We start from the raw sequence: 19,378 nt of genomic DNA, 5'->3' as shown, positions 1-19,378 counted from the left end.
GAAGCGAGAGGTACCTCAGGTAGTGTACAGCTCCAGTCTTTCTAATCGCTTGTTGTTTATGCCCATATGTAAGGTAAAGGCGCAAAGCACTCCGTCATGCCAAAATTGTCCTTCTAAATCAGGCCAGAGATTCACTACCTAGGTACTAACTACCAGGTATGATAAACGATGCTATAGGGTGACTACAAATTAGTCCAGCTGCCATAGTTGGTGTCTACCTGAAGTATATCATTCCATATGAGCTGATGCCTCTTCGTTGATACTCCTCGTCAGAGCATCAAGACCGCATTGCCCGTATGCATCCGAGGTGTTAAGGGCTTAGCATATAGATTTTCATTGGACAAAGTTCTCAAAAGGCCAGGGGCATTGCGCAATCGAGGAAGACCTCGCTACCTCCGTTAACTTGCTGTGATTCACAGAAGGGCGACAAGGCTGGCTTATGCTGAGTCTCCTCGTCTCGGGGCCCTTCTCCTGGACGGGATACTCAACGAACCTTGCCATCGCTTGAGGCGATCTGGAGTGAACATCCAGGTATACGGAAGTACATCATTGATGAGTCTTCCTGACTTCCATTCTTATTGAAGACTGACGAAGCCACGCTGTGGTAATTTACGTACATTCGGTCCGCTGCACTCGCTCTTTGGCATTGTAAATTACAGGGCACTGTAACTTACATACATACGGAATTGTTACACGCTCTCCGTTCTGTGTCCCCGTTTGCCGCGTCACCTGGTCCTTGCGCTCAGCCCAAGTTTTGCCGTGCCGACTGCGAAGCTTCTCCCCCATGTTCCCGTCCTTGTGTTGCCGCCCACACCAGACAACTCAGGTCTCCCTCTGAATTGGGCATTGCCATTCGCGGCTCGCACCCGTCCGCCAAGGACCCCACAGAACCTCGCATCCTTGCGGCGCCTGCTGGGCCACACTCCGACACGCGTTCCCCGTATCGTCATCCTTGCTCGCCCAATTCACTTGGTTCACCCAGGTAGACAGGTACGGACGGTAGGTACTGACCCTTTGCTCGGCGGCGAGACGCACCTATGCGCCACGGTTTTCTTTTTTTTGGTCGCTGACTCTGGGATTGTCACTGTGTCCAGCTCTACCTAACTTCCTCGAGACCTCCTTTGGTCGCGTCTCCCGAGGAGCCTTTCCGTCCTGGGTGTCACTGCCCTGTCTCGGTCGTGCAGCGCGCCCTCGACTTTCCTTTCAACTCGGACAGACGCGCGCCTCCACTGCCCAACTTGGCGGGAGGCTGACCAACATCCTAGCTCCCAAGCCAAGGCCACAAGGCTCTCAGCCGACACCTTGCTCCGTTGCGCGAGGAACGAGTACAGACCTTGCTTGGCTTCACCTGCTGCGACATCCCCCACCAAAAACCAACCGACATTCTCCCAGCCGGGCGCCGCTGCGGTTAGACAGACGCTGGCCGCCCCCGATCCAATCGTCGCGTCTCCGAAATTTTCCCTCCATCATTGCGGCTAAGGGCCCCGAAAAAAAAAATTGATTCCCTCATCACAGCGATGGGTAAGTACGAAATCGAATTGCATATTCCATATCCGAAGTCTTTGCTTCGGAGCCTCGTTTTTCTTTCACTCCTTTGCCTACCTCGACACTGCCCAAGCCGTCGTCTGCAATCTTGGGAGCAACCTGTTATCGCGGGCACATCCTCCAGATGTTTCGATGACGTGTTACCGCTGCCTGTAACCCCAAACCTGCCCCATTGGCATCTCGGTCGAGACACACATACTTCTGCGGAGTGGGAGCCGGTGCGGGCTGAGGTCCATCCCTTGCCCGTCAAGCCTCGCTCGCCGTCTTCCAGTCACGGAGCGGCGCGCTGCTGCAGTACCTTGCGTGCCTCCCGCAGATATTCCACCTCTCTACCGGGACCGAAGTACATTCACACAAGCAGACCCTTTTCCCTTCGACCTGCCTTGCATGTCTTTCGCTCCCTGATCCACCCCTCGGATTCATTCACACTTCCCCCGCCGCAGCACCCCCAAGTGCTACCCTCCCTCAAATTGCCACTCCCCAATTGCTACAATTCCTCCCACATTCCTCCTCCATTTCACGCCGCCCCGGGTGCTCCTACCGGTTCACTACTTCAACTTTTCTTTTTGTCTCAATCTCTTTCTAACTTCTGATTTTCTTGCAGCCGACTCGGGAGACACTTATCGCCCGGTGAGTATCATGATCACTTTTCTTTCCTTTCCTCATCCGACCGCCTGCTCGTGAGATGCACCTCGGTCTCGGCCGTCGCTTCGGTTTCTGCCTCCCTCGTTTTGACGATGGAATCATGCTCTGCCGATGTGGGCCGTGCTCGAGATTCGAGGGCGGCATCGTTCGATGGGGTCGCTTGGTATCCACCCCTCTCCGCCCGATCTCTCAGATCGGGAGATGGATCGACCCCGCCATTCGGCCTTTGATCCGTCAAGGTTGCATGTCGGCCACCACCGGTCATTGGCAAGCTAACGGTTCGCCGGGGCCCGGCGCGTTATGCCCGTTCTGCTTGGGAAACCCGTTTCGTTCACTCGTTTTGCTCCGGACTGATGGCGCTCCATGCCCAGGCATCCACTGACCTATCGCAGCGTGAGAGGTCGCGTTCTCCAAGAAGAGGACGTTCCCGAAGCCCGAATACTCGTCGGTCATTCTCGCCTCGTGACCGCTCAGCGAGTCAACGTCGACGAAGAAGTCGGTCTCCCATGACTGGACAGGGTGCAGCTGCTGGAGGAACAGGTTCAGGATACAGCGGAGCTCCCCATAGGTCTTACGAGGAGCGCGCGGCGCACAGAGAACAAGTCATGAACAACATTCGCGAAACGTCGCAGCAGGACCGCCGCGTCTACGTCGGCAACCTGTCCTACGACGTCAAATGGCACCACCTCAAAGACTTCATGAGACAAGGTAGGTTTTTCGCAGGATTCTCCACGTTGCAGCCTGGCTTGAGAGGCTAACCCCCGTCGACCGCAGCCGGAGAGGTCCTGTACGCCGACGTGCTGCTTCTTCCTAACGGGATGTCGAAGGTGGGCGCCTATGAGTGACTTGGCTGGTTCTTTTGTGGTTCTTCTTCTCCTGGTCTTTGATGGATCGTTGGGTTGACGGGTTGGGACGCTGTCCGAGGCGATTTAGGGATGCGGGTAAGTCTCGTTCAGCTCAGATGGGCTCGAAGCACAGAGCGCTAACCGGACCCTTAGCATTGTGGAATATGCCACCAGGGAGCAGGCACAGCAAGCCGTCGCGACACTCAGCAACCAGAATCTAATGGGCAGGCTGATCTATGTTCGAGAGGTAAAGCATTAATCAGCGAGGCTGGGTAGCCCGGGTCGGTTATGCTGACTTGGGAGCAAGGATCGCGAGGCTGAGCCTCGGTTCGGCCCCCCAGGTGGTATTCCCCGCGGCGGATTTGCTGGCGGCATGGGCGGACCTTACGGTGCCGGCGGCTTCAATGCTGGCATGGCGGGCGGCGGTGTCCGCCAGCTCTACGTCTCGAATGTTTGTTCCATCATCTCCCTATCCCATTACTTAGACTGGTCCATGTATTGACCAGTTTCCGACAGCTGCCCTTCAACGTGGGCTGGCAAGACCTCAAGGACCTCTTTCGACAGGCCGGTAAGTAGAAGTTTAACCTACCTGTGGTGATGGAACTCCGTGTTGACTCTCTTCGCTCGGCCAGCTCGCGTCGGCGCGGTTATTCGTGCCGATGTCCACCTCGGCCCCGATGGCAGACCTAAGGGTTCTGGCATTGTCGTGTTTGAGTCGCCCGAAGATGCGCGCAACGCTATTCAGCAATTCAACGGCTATGACTGGCAGGGCAGACTGCTCGAAGTCCGTGAGGATCGCTTCGCTGGTCCGGCTATGGGTGCTGGTGGCTACGGTCGCGGCGGTTTCGCTGGCGGGCGCGGAGCCTTCGGAGGCGGATATGGACGCGGCGGGTTTGGCGGAGGCCGCGGCGGGTTCGGCTATGGCGGTGTCCGTGGTGGTTACGGCGGCGGCGTTTTCGATGCCAACAGCGCCTCGGTCCCGCCCAATCCCTTCACCGACCACGCCACTGCGGGTGTCGAGAAGTGCGACACCATTTATGTCCGCAACGTAAGTTCCACCGCAAGGCCTCCCTGCCCCTCTTCATTGCGGGTTGACGTAGTAGACTAACCGTTACTCAGCTCCCTTGGTCGACGAGCAATGAGGACTTAGTTGAGCTCTTCTCCACCATCGGCAAAGTCGAGCAAGCCGAGATCCAATACGAGCCGAGCGGCCGATCTCGCGGCACCGGTGTGGTCCGCTTCGACAACGCGGACACGGCGGAAACCGCCATTGCCAAGTTTCAGGCCTATCAGTACGGCGGTCGTCCTCTTGGCCTGAGCTACGTCAAGTACCTCACGCCGGGCGGTGGTGACAACATGGACACCGATCCCCATGGCGGCCTCACTCAGGACCAAATCATGTGAACAAGCGACAGTTCGCTTTCGACGGGCTTGAGGTAAAAGCATTTTCGGTCTTCGGCAGCCTCCAATCATCAGATTACGCTGCTCACGCAGTCCGCCTTTCTTTTCTTTTCCGGCACCTGGTCGACTCGGAATTTCGGCAATCTCCTTGAACGGGCATGCCCCAATGCCCCAGTCTATTTCTTCTGTTTTCCTTGGGCTCTTCGACATCCGTTCTGATTTCCTATGCCATTTCCCTTGTTCGGCCCGAGGACACACCGGCCACGTTTTCCATCATCCTGGGTCCCAGTTACGTCAACCCCTTGCGCCTTGCGGTTGGGCTTTCTCGAGGAGGATGTCTACTTTCGGGTTGCGGTAACAGGGGATCGCCTCGAGGCACACGTCCCATCTACGGCACCGGCAACTCACGACCGCAAAAGTTCTTTGACGATGTTTTCGCGCTTTGGGCTCTGCGTTTCATTTGGCATCGGCAGAAGGGGGGGAGATCGGAGGGCTTTTTACCCTAGAATGTACTGTCGAATAAGCATCTGATTCTCCCGTTGATGGCGGCGTTCGATGGAAAGGGCATCGGGCTGTGGTAGGCGTGTTTGCTGGTAATGGTCTCGTCTTGCGAGAGCGGGCTGGCCTAAATGGTTGGCGGGCTTTTGGTGAGTTGCGTGCGGCGAAGCGTAGGGAAGATTTCGCCCCCGCAGAGCGGGACGGGCGTGCTCGGCCTCGGCGTCTCGGTCTGCCCACGATGGCTGCTGATTATACGGATACCCGGATACTCCTGATGATACCCCTTACGGTTGGATGGTGGGCTGTGGGCTCCGTTGTCCAGGCATGCCGTTGCTGGTAAACGGCGGGCTGCCTCCCGTCTGGAGAGGGTGCTGCCTTGCTTGGCGATGGCTTCCATATGACAGATGTGTCTGTCGAGGTGCGTTTTTGGTTGGGAGAGGCATACATGGGCGACATCTCGGCCATCTACTTAATGTATTAGATAGAATAATGTATGACGACGTCGCGTAATGCGCCAGCGAAGGTCCAAGTTCGGTCGTCGACCTTGTACATACAAGAGCCTCGACGCTACAGCGAGCGAGCTTGTCTTCCTGCCCAACTCTCGATCTTCGCGGTTCCTTCCGCCGACGAGCTGCAATGCATCCGTGGGAGACAGTCCAGGCAGGAGAGAGCAGAGCAATCCTATCCTTCAGCTTCCCGGACCCGTTCAAGTATACACGGTGATTCGTCGTGTCCCTTCTGCTCTCTTGGTTCTAGCTGTTCGAACTGCCCTGTCCTCGGCTGCGTTTCTCCGTTTCTCCGGGAGAACTGATGTATGCCTTTGGGGCTCAGCAACGCAGTGTAATACAGATAGACATTGCAGAGGTAACGGAGAATCATACCAGAGATCAGCAACTTCTTTGTAACTGTTGGTCTGTTCCCCTGATATCCCCCGACACCTGGACGCTTGAGCTCCGCCAAAAAGACGGAAGGAAGCTCAGGGCTGTTTTGCAGTCCGCGCCCTTGGAACAACCAGGACGAAACTTCGTTGTTGACCGTATTGGGATTTGCTAGCCTCTCTGTTCAGATGGTTGTTAAGGGATGGATCCACGGGCCATCGGAAGCTTTCCTATCCGCATCTGTACCCCGATGTCATCGGGTGAGCGGCGACACCGGTCTGGAAGACGTGGTTGCGTCCGTCACGGACAAGTCGTTTCCCTGAGCAAGTTGCGCACAGAACAAGGTGGCGACGGAGAACTGGAGGTCGATGAGCTTCGACACTTTGATAGTTTGCAATTATTTTTTGTTCGTGAATCCCAGTTGATGGCCGTCTCCTTCTTGGCTGCCGACAACTCGGAGTCAAGGATCCGGCGCGCGTCACTCGTCACTCGTCACCTTCCACGATCAAATCTCTCCGCGTGCCTCAACAAGAGAGCAGATACTGTGCTCCCTTACGTCAAGGATATAAAGTGTCCACGGACGAGCCTTGGCAGCAAGTCCCGACGACTCATTGCGATAGACCACAGACCAATCGATGACCCCTTGGGTTTCCTGTCCCAACATTGACACTTCGAGGGAACTAACTGATCCCTTCCAGCCTGCACTGTCCACGCCATCCCATCCAATCCTATCCCATGTCCCGCGGGTCACAATCCCGAACACTAACCCCTTCTCCAAAGCCCCGTCAGAAGAAGCTCGTCATATCATCAAGAAGCAGGCACCACCGCGCCGGCGCCGCCACCGCGCCTCTTCTTCGCCTTCGCCTTCCGCTTCGTCCGGTCCCGCGGCTTCAGGGCGCTCATGCCCGCCTTGCACACCTCGGCGTACCGCGCGTAGAAGGCCTCCAGGTCCGCCGGGTCCACCACGGTCGACAGCTTGACCTTGGAGGCGCGGCGCTCCTTGGACTTGCCGTCCGTGGCGCGGATGAGGACGGGCAGCGGCTGCGCCGGGTGCAGGTCTGCTAGAGGGTCATCGGCGGCTGATGAGGCTGTGCCTGTTGTTGTTGTTGCTGTTGTTGCTTGGTTGAAGGTGACTAGAAGGCATGAGGAAAAGTCAGGGGCGTTGGGGAGGTGGGATGAGATGCAGATGGAGGGGAAGGGGTGGGTGAGAGCTGACGTCTCTTTTGTGTTAGGTACACTGAGCCATGGGCTCGGGTCTTGCGTGTGTTGAAGAGGTCGGTAAGTTTGGCGAAGAACTGTGAGGGAGGTTAGCGGAACGGTTCAGTTCGGTGGGCGGAACAGAGGGAGTATGAGATGTACCTCATCGTGTGTTAAGTGACCCATTCTGATTCTGGTCCTTTTCTGGCATGGAGCGGGGCAGACGTGCTTGATGTTTGAGTAGGTAAATACACCGTTTACATGCTTGAGTTCATGGTTCCTGGCTTGAGGTTGTGATGGGCTTGTCAACATGGAAAGCAACCCACTGATAGTGGGGGAGACCCACTGTACGAGAACCTACAGGGGTCTTGCGCAGCGGTGCTGCTCTGCCTGCCCCACACAAAGATACTACGTAGACATTATCGATAAGAAAAAGTTCGTGGGCTCAGCCTTTGGTTCCACGGGCTTGTCCTGCCATTAACTCGGCCCAGACGAAGTTCAGGCTCGAGATCATGCCGCCTCCAGGGGTTAAAAAGCCAACTCTGCCGTTCCACCTTCTCAAGGAGCTCGGCGTATCCGGTGAGCAGGCTGTTTAGCGTTGACAGCCGTGTGCCGGAGCTTCTGCTTACACCATCACAGACTCGAGACAAGGGCAACGGCGAGGGGCGGCAAAAGGGCAGATAGCGTCTAGAAAGGAGAGGCGCAAGGCCGAGAGGAAACAGGGGAAAGCAAATCGTGCAGCGGCCACCCGAGACCACGCCGAGCGGACGGTCCCGATCCGCAAGAGCAATGCGCCCCCAGCGACGGCGGATTCTTCGAGACCGACGCATGGGCAGGCGAGGAATGGTCCGAAGTCCATCCTGAAGAAGGGCCGGCCGGTTCCCACGGAAGATGAGCAAGAGTCGAAGGGTTTTGACGATACGCTTGAGGAAGATGACGACCAGGACCTGCTTTCAGACGGGGTGCTTGACGAAGGATCCGATGACGAGGGAGAAGAAAGCGCAGCCTCCGAGGACGCAGACTTTGGAGACGATGCGGTGGATGCGCCTCCGAAGCGGAGCATGTCGAAAACCGCGAAAGCAATGCTCGCTCGAGACGACGCAGAAATCGCCGAGCTGGAGAGGAAACTCGGGCTGAAGAATCGAAAAAAGTTGCCTAAGTCTTTCAGAGACGACGGCCTTGGCGATCTCCTTGACGGCTTGGGCGGTGGTTTCGATGAGGAGAAGCAAGAAAAACGGAAACGCAAAGCAGAGGCGGACGAATGGTTGGCTCAGAAGCGGAGAAAGGCCGAAGCAGCGTCCACCTCCGGCCAGCAGTCGCGGCTCGTTGACGAAAGTGCCGACGATTCTGGTGACTCGGACGATTTGGGTGAGGTTATGGACGGCTTTGACGAGGACGATGATTTGGAGGACGCCGATTCTGACGACCATGAGCTTGACGAGGAGGATGTGAACGGCGGCGATCAGGGAGAAAGTCAAGACAGTTTCGAAGGCTTCGATTCAGAAGACGAGGAGACTGCGGAACAACCACCGCAAAGGCGGATTCGCGAGAATCCGTACGTTGCCCCCACGACGGGGCAAACCGCGAAATACGTGCCGCCATCATTGCGAAAAGAATCAGGATCAGACGCCGAACTGGAAGCCCGAATCCGGCGTCAGACACAAGGTCTAGTCAACAGGATAACCGAATCCAACATGTTGACTATACTGGCGGAGATCGAGAAGCTCTACCGAGAATACCCTCGGCAGCACGTCACTTCTTCCCTCGTGGACCTTCTCCTGATACAGGTCTGCGATCCGACGAGCCTGCCAGACACTCTTTTGATTCTAACCGCGGGCTTTGCCACCGCGGCTTACATGGTTCTCGGGAACGACTTCGGCGGCCAATTGATCGAAGAGGTCGTGGGCCGCTTCGAAAGGTACTACGGGGAAGCCAAAGCGGCGGCCGTGGACCGGCCGGATGTGCCGAAGCAGACGTCCAACCTGATTACTTTTATCTCGGAGCTCTATACCTTCCAACTTATTGGCCCCAATCTCGTCTTCGATTACATCAGAATGTTGCTCGAGAGTCTCTCAGAGCTCAATGCCGAACTCTTGCTCCGGGTCGTACGCATGTGCGGCCCTACGCTACGCCAAGACGACCCGATGGCGCTGAAGGACATCGTATCCCTGATCCCGCCAGCTGTCGCAAAAGCTGGCGAGAAGAATTTGACCGTCAGAACGAAGTTCATGATTGACACCATTACCGATCTGAAGAACAACAAGATGAAGGCCGGAGCGGGCGCATCGGCGGTTATCTCGGAGCACATTACGCGGATGAAAAAGATGCTTGGCCAGCTGAAATCGAGGAAGCTCAAGTCCACCGAGCCGATGCGTATGGGCCTGAAGGACATTCAGGATGCCGACAAAAGAGGCAAGTGGTGGCTCGTCGGCGCGAGCTGGGCAGGACGTCCGGCTGGTGAGCAGGACGCAGGCAAACCTACGAACGCGCAGGATGACGAGAGCGACGACGAAAGCATCCTCCTAGATGATGTCGAGCAAGGCCCCGACCTGGCGGAGCTCGCCAGGGAGCAGGGGATGAACACCGAAGTGCGACGGTCCATATTCGTCTCGATCATGTCAGCCATGGACTACCAAGATGCCTACGCCCGCATCCTCAAACTCCGGCTCAACAAGGAGCGCCAGCGCGAGATACCGAATGTCATCATCCGCTGCGTCGGCGCAGAACAGTACTACAACCCTTACTACACCCTGGTCGCCAGGCGGCTCTGCTCAGAGCTGCGTGAGGTCAGATGGGCCTTCCAGTCCTGCCTGTGGAAGCTGTTCGGGAGGATGGGCGAGCCCGATTTCGGCGAGGACGAGGCTGAAGACGAGGAAGAAGACGAGTCTATGGATACGCGGCGGATCGTCAACACGGCAAAGATGTTTGGCGCCCTCATCGCCGGCGGCAGCTTGGGGGTGACCGTTCTAAAGCGGCTCAACCTCTTGTACCTGCAAAAGAAAACCCGGGACTTTGTGGAGGTCATGCTCGTCACGGTCCTGCTCGAGTGCCAGGGCAGCGAACGGGCAGAGGAGTCAACCGCAAAGGTGTTTGCCGGTGCCGAAGCTGCCCCTGACCTGGCGAGGGGTCTCCAGTACTTCCTGAAGAAAGTCGTTCGGAAGTCGGATCTGGCCGGGGGCAAGAAGAACGCGAAGCTTCTCAAGGATGGATGCAAGATGGCTGAGGCAGTCGTCCAGACTGCGCTGGCCAGGGCCGAGGACCTGGCTTGAGTGAGTGTCGAGACGGAGCTGCCCAAGCAGTGATTCCGGCTATTGGCGTCGGAATGGTCTCTAGCGCACCAAATAAAAGTGATACCCGAAGGCACCAGTGCGATGCACCGTGATCTACTAACGGTCCCCGTGTTTGTGTTTGCGGTGTGGCGATGCAATGAACTGATGAGAGGTCACGATGAAGGAGATAGGTCGTCTAGTACTTTGTAAACAAGCTCACTTTGAGGTTCACAACGTTGCTGATGCATCGGCCGATTACTGAATATGCCACGGATCTCCCACTCTGGCCGACTTCTCCTTGAGGTACACTAGAGAAACTCTCCTGCATCACGGGAGCTTTCCAGTTTCTGTTGCCAACCTTTTGCCAAGGGTGAAGATGTCGCTGGCCACGGGACCGGTCAAGGCGCGGGATTTAGCGGCTTGTTACGGAGCTGACGTCGGCATTGCAGGACACGGCCAGGTTTCGGAGGCGGGAAGCGCAGCGGCTTAGCGCAGCGGCCCAGCCAGCAAACCCCCTAGCCAATCCCGAGCCTCCACCGCCTGCATTGGCCTCCATTCCATGGTTGGGAAAGCTCACCCGACGGTTGGACGAACGGAATCCATTGACTGGGGACATTTTTTCAACGCTGAGGGCAGCTTCCCGGACTATTCCTTACAGCTTCTTTCGCGACACATTGCTGCCGGCGTCTCCGACCTGCGTCTTATCCCCTTCTTGGGAATCCCCTCGCATAGACTCCCTTTCCTTTTCTTTTGCCCGGTCGGACAAACACATCCAACATGCTGTCGCAGAGATTAATAGGCCGCACCGCGGTCAAGTCCGCATTCAGACCGTCAGGGTAATACCGGCTGCGGCTCCATCCGTCGAAAATGGCTCGCGTTCCGCTAACTCTGGCTCAAGCCTGCCCTCGATTGTGTCCGCGCCCAGATGGAGGCGGACGTATGCCACCCAGGCTGGTTAGTCTCAGTCAGGAGAATTGGCGTTGGCCCGCGGCGCTGACTGTGTGCTGCAGAGGAGAGGGACCTCGTCATCATCGGCGGTGGTGTCGCTGGCTATGTCGCGGCCATCAAGGCTGGCCAGGAGGGCATGAAGGTTAGATGCACACTGCACGCGAATGCGCTCGCCCGGCACCACGGCTAACGGGCCTCGAAACAAACAAACAGGTTACATGTATCGAGAAGCGTGGCACCCTCGGCGGCACTTGCCTCAACGTTGGCTGCATCCCGTCAAAATCGCTGCTCAACAACTCGCATCTGTACCACCAGGTCCTTCACGACACGGAACACCGCGGTATTGAGGTTGGCGACGTCAAGCTCAACCTGAAACAACTCATGAAGGCGAAGGACCAGGCAGTCACGGGCCTGACCAAGGGCGTGGAGTTCCTGCTCAGGAAGAACGGCGTCGAGTATCTGAAGGGCACAGGCTCGTTCCAGGACGAGCACACCGTCAAGGTGCAGCTCAACGACGGCGGCGAGACGAGCGTTGTCGGCAAGAACATCCTTATCGCCACCGGCAGCGAGGTCACCCCCTTCCCCGGCCTCGAGATCGACGAGAAGACGGTCATCAGCAGCACTGGCGCCCTTTCGCTCGAGGAGGTGCCCAAGAAGCTGCTGGTTATCGGCGGTGGCATCATCGGTCTTGAGATGGCCTCGGTGTGGTCGCGGCTCGGGTCCGATGTTACCGTGGTCGAGTTCCTCGACCAGATCGGCGGCCCCGGCATGGACACGGAGATTTCGAAGAACATCCAGAAGATTCTGAAGAAGCAGGGGATCAACTTCAAGACGGGTACCAAGGTCGTCAATGGCGAGAAGACGGGTGAGGGCGTCAAGATCAACGTCGACTCGGCGAAGGGTGGCAAGCCCGAGACGGTAGGTATTCTCTTGGAACGTGGCGCAGATGTTGGAGACGAAAATCCAGGGGACATGCTAACTTGTCGCAGCTCGATGCCGATGTTGTCCTCGTCGCGATCGGTCGTCGCCCGTACACGGGAGGCCTCGGCCTTGAGAACATTGGGCTCGAGCTTGACGAGCGGGGCCGCGTGATCATCGACTCGGAGTACCGCACCAAGATCCCTCACATCCGCTGCATCGGCGACGTTACTTTCGGGCCCATGCTTGCGCACAAGGCTGAGGAAGAGGCCGTAGCGGTCGTCGAGTACATCAAGAAGGGCTACGGTCACGTCAACTACGGCTGCATCCCCGCCGTCATGTACACGTTCCCCGAAGTCGCCTGGGTCGGCCAGTCCGAGCAGGACCTCAAGAAAGCTGGCATCAAGTACCGCGTCGGCACGTTCCCGTTCAGCGCCAACTCGCGTGCTAAGACCAACCTTGACACGGAAGGCATGGTCAAGATGCTGGCCGACCCCGAGACCGACCGGCTGCTCGGCATCCACATCATCGGCCCCAACGCGGGCGAGATGATTGCCGAGGGCACGCTGGCGCTCGAGTACGGCGCCTCGAGCGAGGACATTGCGCGCACCTGCCACGCTCACCCGACGCTGGCCGAGGCGTTCAAGGAGGCGGCGATGGCGACATACTCGAAGCCGATTCACTTCTAAGCCGATTGGGGGCTTGGGGGGCTTGGGCGTAGCGTTTTCTTGTGTACCCGTGTACTTTAGCTTGTTTTCCCTCGTCATGGATCATTGGTAAATGGACTCGGCCGGCCGGCATGTATTGAAAGCTGAAGCTAATCTACCGAAGCGGGCGAAACGGCGAGTTCTGCTTTTGTGGCACTGAGGAACACTGTTAGATGGTGGATGATGGGTTTATAGCAGGCCATGCAAGGTAGTTATGGTATTTCGCGAGAAGATAGACATTTCATTTGTTCAGGTTTCGAGTTCTCTGCAGCAAGATCCGAGTGCCAAGTTCGATCGTGGTTGAGGGAGGGAGCTTCTTAGAATGCCAGTCAGACAAGGGGCCCAAAAAATAAAATAAAAAATAAAATAAAATAAAAAAATAAAATAAAATAAAAAAATAAAATAAAATATAAAATAAAATAAAATATAAAATAAAATAAAATATAAAATAAAATAAAATATAAAATAAAATAAAATATAAAATAAAATAAAATATAAAATAAAATAAAATATAAAATAAAATAAAATATAAAATAAAATAAAATAAAAAATAAAATAAAATAAAAAATAAAATATCGCAAGGCTAACAGAGATCTAGCCAGAAGAGATACTTCCCAGTAGTACAGCTCTCTTTCGTTGCTCATACGTCCGGCTGATACAGACCCAAACCGGCATCTCGGCCGCTCTGCATCCATCAAGACCCCAACCCTGCCCTCTACGGTGCCAGGAACGGTACTACACGACACCTACCACCCCTGTCCTCTTCAGGGAATTGGGATTGTTGATCGTACCACAACTAGGGGCACCTTCCCCCATGTGGGCCAACGGCCTGCTATCCTCTCGCTTGGCATGCCGGCATCAAGGCACGCCGTGCATCCTCTCGTCGGATTCTCTTGTTTCCCTTCCCTCCAACTGTAGAAACATTCGCTTGCCATCTGCTTGCAAGACAAACCCATTTAACTCATAAGCTGCTACATGCAGGAACGGCCCGGAAGTCGAGTGCGAGTTCACCTCTCGCGGCACTCAATCCAGCAAATCTCTGCGTTCCCCAGCCGTGGGAGCCAATCCTAAGCTTCGGCAAGCTCGGCCCCGCAGTCGCAAGCTATACTACAACACAACTTGCTGACCTTGCGGTGAGAGTGGGCTCTGTGCAACGGCTCAACATTGGTCCTTTGAGAAACGCAGCTTAACGGTTCTCGCCTTCACCGCAGTCTCAAGCGGTCCCAATGGCTGCTTCGCGGTCGTACCCGGTGTTGTCACGTCGCGAGATCGAGGCGTTGATCGCGGAGGGCAGGACTATCATTATCGTCGACCAGCATGTCATCAAGGCGGATGCATGGCTCAAGTACCACCCGGGCGGCGACAAGGCTATCATGCACATGGTGGGGAGAGATGCCACGGACGAGGTGAATGGGTGAGTTTGCGAAGCTCGAGCATGCGCAGTATGGCATGTTGTATGCTGACCAGATGGTTTGTGTGTGTGTGCTGTAGCCTGCACTCGGCCGAGGCACGCCGCATGATGGACAAATACCGCATTGGGAGGATCGAGGGCCGCTGGAAAAACTTCCTGCCGCCTATCCAGGGCGGCAGGTTTCGGCCGAGGGTTGGTGAGGGTGAGGCCGAAGTGGAACAGGAGTACGAGGCTAGCGCGACTCCGGCCCCGATGGCGATGGAGGATGCCACCGCGTCGTCGAGCGACCCCACTTCACGCTCACCTTCTCCCGTCTTCGATGGTGACGCGACCGGGTCAGACTCTGGCTCTCGCAGCCGCAAGTCGGGGATTGCCAGGTCAGGCTCGGCCACGTCCCTATCATCGGCGGAGGAGGACGAGGCCAGCACGGCGGCGACGCCCGTGGATGGCATGGCGCACCTCGATGCGCTGACGAGGAAGGGCATCAAGCTCGACCTCAGCAAGTACCCGGCGCCGGACCCGGCCACGCAGGAAGCCATCGTGGAGAAATACCGGCTCCTGAACGAGCGCATCAAGGCCGAGGGCCTGTACGACTGCAACTACTACGCCTACGCCGTCGAGGTAACGCGGTACGCGCTCCTTTTTGGCCTGATGCTGCTGTTCCTGCGCTGGCGCTGGTACGTCGTCAGCGCCTTCTTCCTCGGCTGCTTCTGGCACCAGCTCGTCTTCACCGGCCACGATGCCGGGCACATGGGCATCACGCACAACTTCCAGGTCGACTCGGTGATCGCCATCATCGTCGCCGACTACCTGGGCGGCCTGTCGATGGGGTGGTGGAAGCGCAACCACAACGTGCACCACATTGTGACCAACTCGCCCGAGCACGACCCCGACATCGAGTACATCCCCTTCCTCGCCGTCTCGCACCGCTTCTTGGCGAGCCTGCGCTCGACCTACTACGAGCGCGTCATGCACTACGATGCGGTCGCCAAGCTTCTCATTCCTCTGCAACACTACATGTACTACGTCTACCTGCTCTTCGGCCGTTTCAACCTGTACCGGCTGTCGTGGGAGTACCTCATCCTCGGCCAGGGCCCCAGGAAGGGCGCCGCGGCCTGGTTCCGCTGGCTGGAGCTGGCCGGGCAGGTCTTCTTCTGGGCCTGGTTCGGCTACGGCATCCTGTACCGCAGCATCGACTCCAACTGGGACCGCTTCGTCTTCGTCATGGTCAGCCACATGGTGACGACGCCGGTGCACGTGCAGATCACGCTGTCGCACTTCGCCATGAGCACGGCCGACCTGGGCGTCGACGAGTCCTTCCCGCAGAAGATGCTGCGCACCACCATGGACGTCGACTGCCCGCCCTGGCTCGACTTCTTCCACGGCGGCCTGCAGTTCCAGGTGATCCACCACCTGTTCCCCCGCATCCCGCGCCACAACCTGCGCCGCACGCAGCGCCTGGTCCAGGAGTTCTGCGACGAGGTCGGCATCCCCTACGCCCTGTACGGCTTCGTCGACGGCAACAAGCAGGTCATCGGCCGCCTGGCCGACGTGGCCAGGCAGGCCGCCATCCTGGCCAAGTGCCAGAGAGTGATGGCCGGCTTGGAGAAGGGGCACGGTCACCACCACCACCATTAGGTAGGTTAGGTATGTATGTATGTACTTGAGCCGCAGTGGTTGCTGTCTATGTACTCCGTATGGGCTTGGGGAGGGGGAAGGGAGGAGGAAAGTGGCTGGGTACTTACTTGGTGTCCACGTCTCGTTTTTCCTTTGGTGGCGTGTGGAAGCAAGTTGGGTGTTAGCTAGCGGTGCGAGTACCTAGATCTGGGGTTACACGGCGTTTGCGTCTTGGCTTTTTCTCGTTCCCGCTTCATGACCCCATCTCGTATCACCTCAAGCCGGGCAACGTACCTGCGTTGTTGGCCAGCTAATATTACACGACATGCTCCCGCTCTCGGCTCGTTGCCCGTGACTGAGCTGTCTCGAGACACGTCCACCGGCTCACGACGTCTCCGCCCGCGGCGGACAGCGAACCGAGTGGGTGAGTCGGAAGTTGTATTCGGTTCGCGGACGGATATAATGGGGGTCGATGCCCGGAGCCGACGGGTAGGGGACCTGACCCTCGTGTGATGACGTTGAAGCCACGGGCGGGAACCTGCAGGAGCCGATACCCTGGGTCGTCCCATCTTGAGTGTGCAGTGCAACGCGACACCGACAACGATCCGCAAACGTGTTGGGGTCTCGCCCCTTCCTTAACCGGCACCGCTTCCGCAAGCCAGTGTGTTTGCCAGGGGGGCTTGGGGTCAGCTTATACTCGGCCTTTTCAAGTATGTAATTATGTACAGTTAGCATGTGTCCGCCTCCTTTGGCACGCCGTAAGTTGTTGTTACAGCTCGCTGGTCCTCGGAGTTACTCGACCGTTCTCAAGCTGGTCAAGGATGGCTCCAGTACTCCAGCAGAAGTCTACGTACATACAAGTACACGAGACGTGCAGGCTGGCAGGTCGCCCCCGGACACTGTATGCGCGCCACCGGCCTCTGTTTGCCTCGCCCGTTGGTATCGGCTTGTTCCATACATACATACCGATCAACCCCAGTCCTTGCTCCCAGCCAAGGGCGGGAGATAGAAATACGTCACAAGTTGCTGGCAAACACCGACAGGTCAAGTCCGGGAGATCGACAAACGCATGGCTGATCGGGCTAGAGCCCCGCATTCGACGCCGGCGCGAGCGCAGGGTACCTCTGTGAGCCTCTCAGCGATGTGATGGACTAACTGTGGCAAGCATGATCTGCCCGTCAAGGTTCTTAACTTAAGTAACTGATGGAGGATGTCTCACTCTCGCTCACTCTCCCTTTACTACCACTCAAACACGCTCTGTCCTGGGGCCCGGCAACGTAGCTGGCCGTCGTGAACGGAAGCAGTACACTAAGTAACCCAACCCAACCCCCCCCCCCCCCTCCCCCCCGAAATCACTTCTCACTTTCAGTGGCTGGTCTAGACGTAGGCATCTGCCGAGACCCCTGTCCATGTTTCGAGAGACGACGCACGAATCGAATGTGACGGTCACATCGCAGCTCGAGGCCTGAGGAGACGGGAACCCAAGGGACGAACGGAATAGACATATGCTGTGACAGTCGGCATCCCGCATGTCTCGGCCCTTGTCGACCGAATGATCCCATCTTCGTTCGGCCTCAGGAGGCGTAGTTACACGCTTTCCAGAGTGTTCGTCACTCAAGCCATGCTGTGTGGTCGCAACCTGCCAACTGGCCACGCTGAGAAGGCACAACGGCGGCCGGCCGGGGATGGGTATATATAGGGGCTCTCCATCGCGAGCGTGACTTACCGGATCCGCCCAGGCACCATTTCCTCTACATCGCCAGAGAGCGCTACCTCTTAAGAGCCTTTGACCAACTTCCTCTTCCTGCCTTAGTACCTTTGCAGCACTTGTCATCACCAAGATCGCCCCGACATAACTCTGCTTTCAGCACGAGATCTTCCGGTACAGCAAACTCAACCACCGTTACAATGGGCAAGAGCAAGATGGACGAGGCTGCCGCGGAGCGGATCCGCCGTGCTCGCGGCGACAAGGTGCGTACGGAAGGCCTTATAGTCATGCAAAACCCAGCAACTTCTTCATACCCTCCCCCTTCCCCCCTTTCTTGCCACCTGCCCCGATCTATCAAGTTACCACCCAGTCACACTTCCAACTCACTTCCTCCACACCACCGCCGCTAAACACTAACACCCGCAAAAAAACAGGACGGTTTCACCAAGCGCGCGGCGGACGCCGCCAGGCGGAATGAGCAGCGTGAATCATCATCCGGCTACTCGTCGTCCAAGCATAGCAGCGGCGGTGGTGGTATCCGGAGCGGGAGCAAAAGCGGAAGCAAGAGCGGGAGTGGGAGTGGCGGGAGCAAGAGCGACCATCATGGGTCCGGCGACAAGAAGAAGCAGTGAATGAATGGTGTGTGTGAGTGTGTGTGTGTATCAACATGTCCGGTACCGCACCGCACACACCCAGACGTGGTCAGGGTGGCCGTTGGGGGGAAGGGAGGGGGAAGGGAGGTGGAAGCGTGAGCAACGGGATGGTAGGGAAGGGGTTCCCGAGAAGATTGAGTTAACAACCCAAGTCACTGATGATACGTGGGAGGGGCCCGAAGGGGATGGTTGAGAAGCTGGGACTGGTTGGACGGGAGAGACTCGGTTGCCTAACGGCTTGGTCATCTGTGGCTGTCTTTTTCCTTTCTTTCTTTTCTGCTTTCTTTTTTGTTTTTATTTTTATTTTTGTTTGGGTCGTTTGGGAGTTGGGTTCCGGAAGGCAGGGGCAAGCAGGCAAAGACGGACGGGAGGGAACGGCAGGACACTGCTGGATACATGGTACCCCCGGGGCTCGGAGTCTTATCTGTTGCTTTGGCTTTTCTTTTCATTTTTGGGGTGTGTTTCACGGTGTTTGCAAACAGTTTTGCTGTTGTATCAGAGGGATTAGCAGTGACATGAACACCTTTGACCGGTCTTTGCAAGACATTGCCATTTTTTAATTCGTGAATGAAGCGTCGTGATCAGCGCCACGGCTGGTGGCTTGGAGTAGGTAGTGAGCTAGCCCCTGACAAGTTCACTCAGAGCCACCGCGCACCAACCCGCGTTCCCCCACGACCCAGCGCAAGAAAGTGGACTTCCACTACGGAGGTGCCACTCGGTGTGCTACGGTTTGGTCATAAGACCTGGAGCTCTGGCCAAGGGCAGCACAGTGAGTCCTGGAGTGGGTTGGGGGTCGGAGCCAATGTGAAGTGAGGTGGTGAAGATAGCACCGTCCATGCCCTGCATTGCGTTGTAATTCCCTCTCACACAAGATCGCAGTCCCTCTTACACAACGAGATCGTTGCGTATGCCTGGTGTTCCCGGCCATAGCGCTGATTGACACAGAGCTCAACCCAGCTGCTGGTTCTGGCACGTTCAGCAGGACAAGGATTATGGCCCAGTTGACTACGGCTTGTAGGAGGCATGCAATTGGTGCCCTGCCAGGAGCATGCCCGTGTATATGGCTCTTCCAGTGGGCACACACAGCACGTGCTGCTTATCAGTACTGTGTACCCAGGTAGTTGACGTTGGGAGAGAA

General features: G+C 56.9%; 7 protein-coding genes across 7 annotated transcripts; 6 read left to right on the top strand and 1 right to left on the bottom strand.

Moving 5' to 3' along the window:
* Window positions 1-2,290: 2,290 nt before the first annotated feature.
* On the top strand, window positions 2,291-5,442 carry THITE_2078523 (uncharacterized protein; the record flags this gene model as incomplete). The annotated part of the gene is made up of 9 exons (XM_003654023.1): window positions 2,291-2,353; window positions 2,583-2,898; window positions 2,965-3,017; window positions 3,124-3,131; window positions 3,189-3,282; window positions 3,343-3,486; window positions 3,552-3,603; window positions 3,668-4,083; window positions 4,155-5,442. The coding sequence occupies 9 exons, from the start codon at window positions 2,291-2,293 to the stop codon at window positions 4,437-4,439; spliced, it is 1,431 nt and encodes a 476-aa protein (XP_003654071.1). The 3' UTR covers window positions 4,440-5,442.
* Window positions 5,443-6,549: 1,107 nt separating this feature from the next.
* THITE_2116699 (uncharacterized protein) lies at window positions 6,550-7,320 on the bottom strand. The gene is made up of 3 exons (XM_003654022.1): window positions 7,172-7,320; window positions 7,029-7,107; window positions 6,550-6,945 (listed from the first exon to the last, which is right to left on the bottom strand). The coding sequence occupies exons 1-3, from the start codon at window positions 7,193-7,195 to the stop codon at window positions 6,620-6,622; spliced, it is 429 nt and encodes a 142-aa protein (XP_003654070.1). The 5' UTR covers window positions 7,196-7,320; the 3' UTR covers window positions 6,550-6,619.
* Window positions 7,321-7,510: 190 nt separating this feature from the next.
* THITE_76931 (uncharacterized protein) lies at window positions 7,511-10,365 on the top strand. The gene is made up of 2 exons (XM_003654021.1): window positions 7,511-7,588; window positions 7,628-10,365. The coding sequence occupies exons 1-2, from the start codon at window positions 7,522-7,524 to the stop codon at window positions 10,276-10,278; spliced, it is 2,718 nt and encodes a 905-aa protein (XP_003654069.1). The 5' UTR covers window positions 7,511-7,521; the 3' UTR covers window positions 10,279-10,365.
* Window positions 10,366-10,811: 446 nt separating this feature from the next.
* Window positions 10,812-13,229, top strand: THITE_2116698 (uncharacterized protein). Its single transcript, XM_003654020.1, has 5 exons — window positions 10,812-11,114; window positions 11,177-11,232; window positions 11,289-11,368; window positions 11,440-12,144; window positions 12,216-13,229. Exons 1-5 carry the CDS (start codon window positions 11,056-11,058, stop codon window positions 12,831-12,833), a joined length of 1,518 nt encoding a protein of 505 aa, XP_003654068.1. The 5' UTR covers window positions 10,812-11,055; the 3' UTR covers window positions 12,834-13,229.
* Window positions 13,230-13,963: 734 nt separating this feature from the next.
* Window positions 13,964-14,310, top strand: THITE_2116696 (uncharacterized protein). Its single transcript, XM_003654019.1, has one exon. It carries the CDS (start codon window positions 14,078-14,080, stop codon window positions 14,267-14,269), a length of 192 nt encoding a protein of 63 aa, XP_003654067.1. The 5' UTR covers window positions 13,964-14,077; the 3' UTR covers window positions 14,270-14,310.
* Window positions 14,311-14,317: 7 nt separating this feature from the next.
* On the top strand, window positions 14,318-16,280 carry THITE_2116695 (fatty acid delta-6 desaturase). The gene has a single exon (XM_003654018.1). It carries the CDS (start codon window positions 14,368-14,370, stop codon window positions 15,898-15,900), a length of 1,533 nt encoding a protein of 510 aa, XP_003654066.1. The 5' UTR covers window positions 14,318-14,367; the 3' UTR covers window positions 15,901-16,280.
* Window positions 16,281-17,787: 1,507 nt separating this feature from the next.
* On the top strand, window positions 17,788-18,219 carry THITE_160631 (uncharacterized protein; the record flags this gene model as incomplete). The annotated part of the gene is made up of 2 exons (XM_003654017.1): window positions 17,788-17,850; window positions 18,022-18,219. 2 exons carry the CDS (start codon window positions 17,788-17,790, stop codon window positions 18,217-18,219), a joined length of 261 nt encoding a protein of 86 aa, XP_003654065.1.
* Window positions 18,220-19,378: the final 1,159 nt, after the last annotated feature.

This window comes from Thermothielavioides terrestris, chromosome 3 (assembly GCF_000226115.1).
Source record: "Thermothielavioides terrestris NRRL 8126 chromosome 3, complete sequence".
Lineage (NCBI taxonomy): Eukaryota > Fungi > Ascomycota > Sordariomycetes > Sordariales > Chaetomiaceae > Thermothielavioides > Thermothielavioides terrestris.
This window is presented reverse-complemented; position numbering and strand designations above follow the sequence as displayed.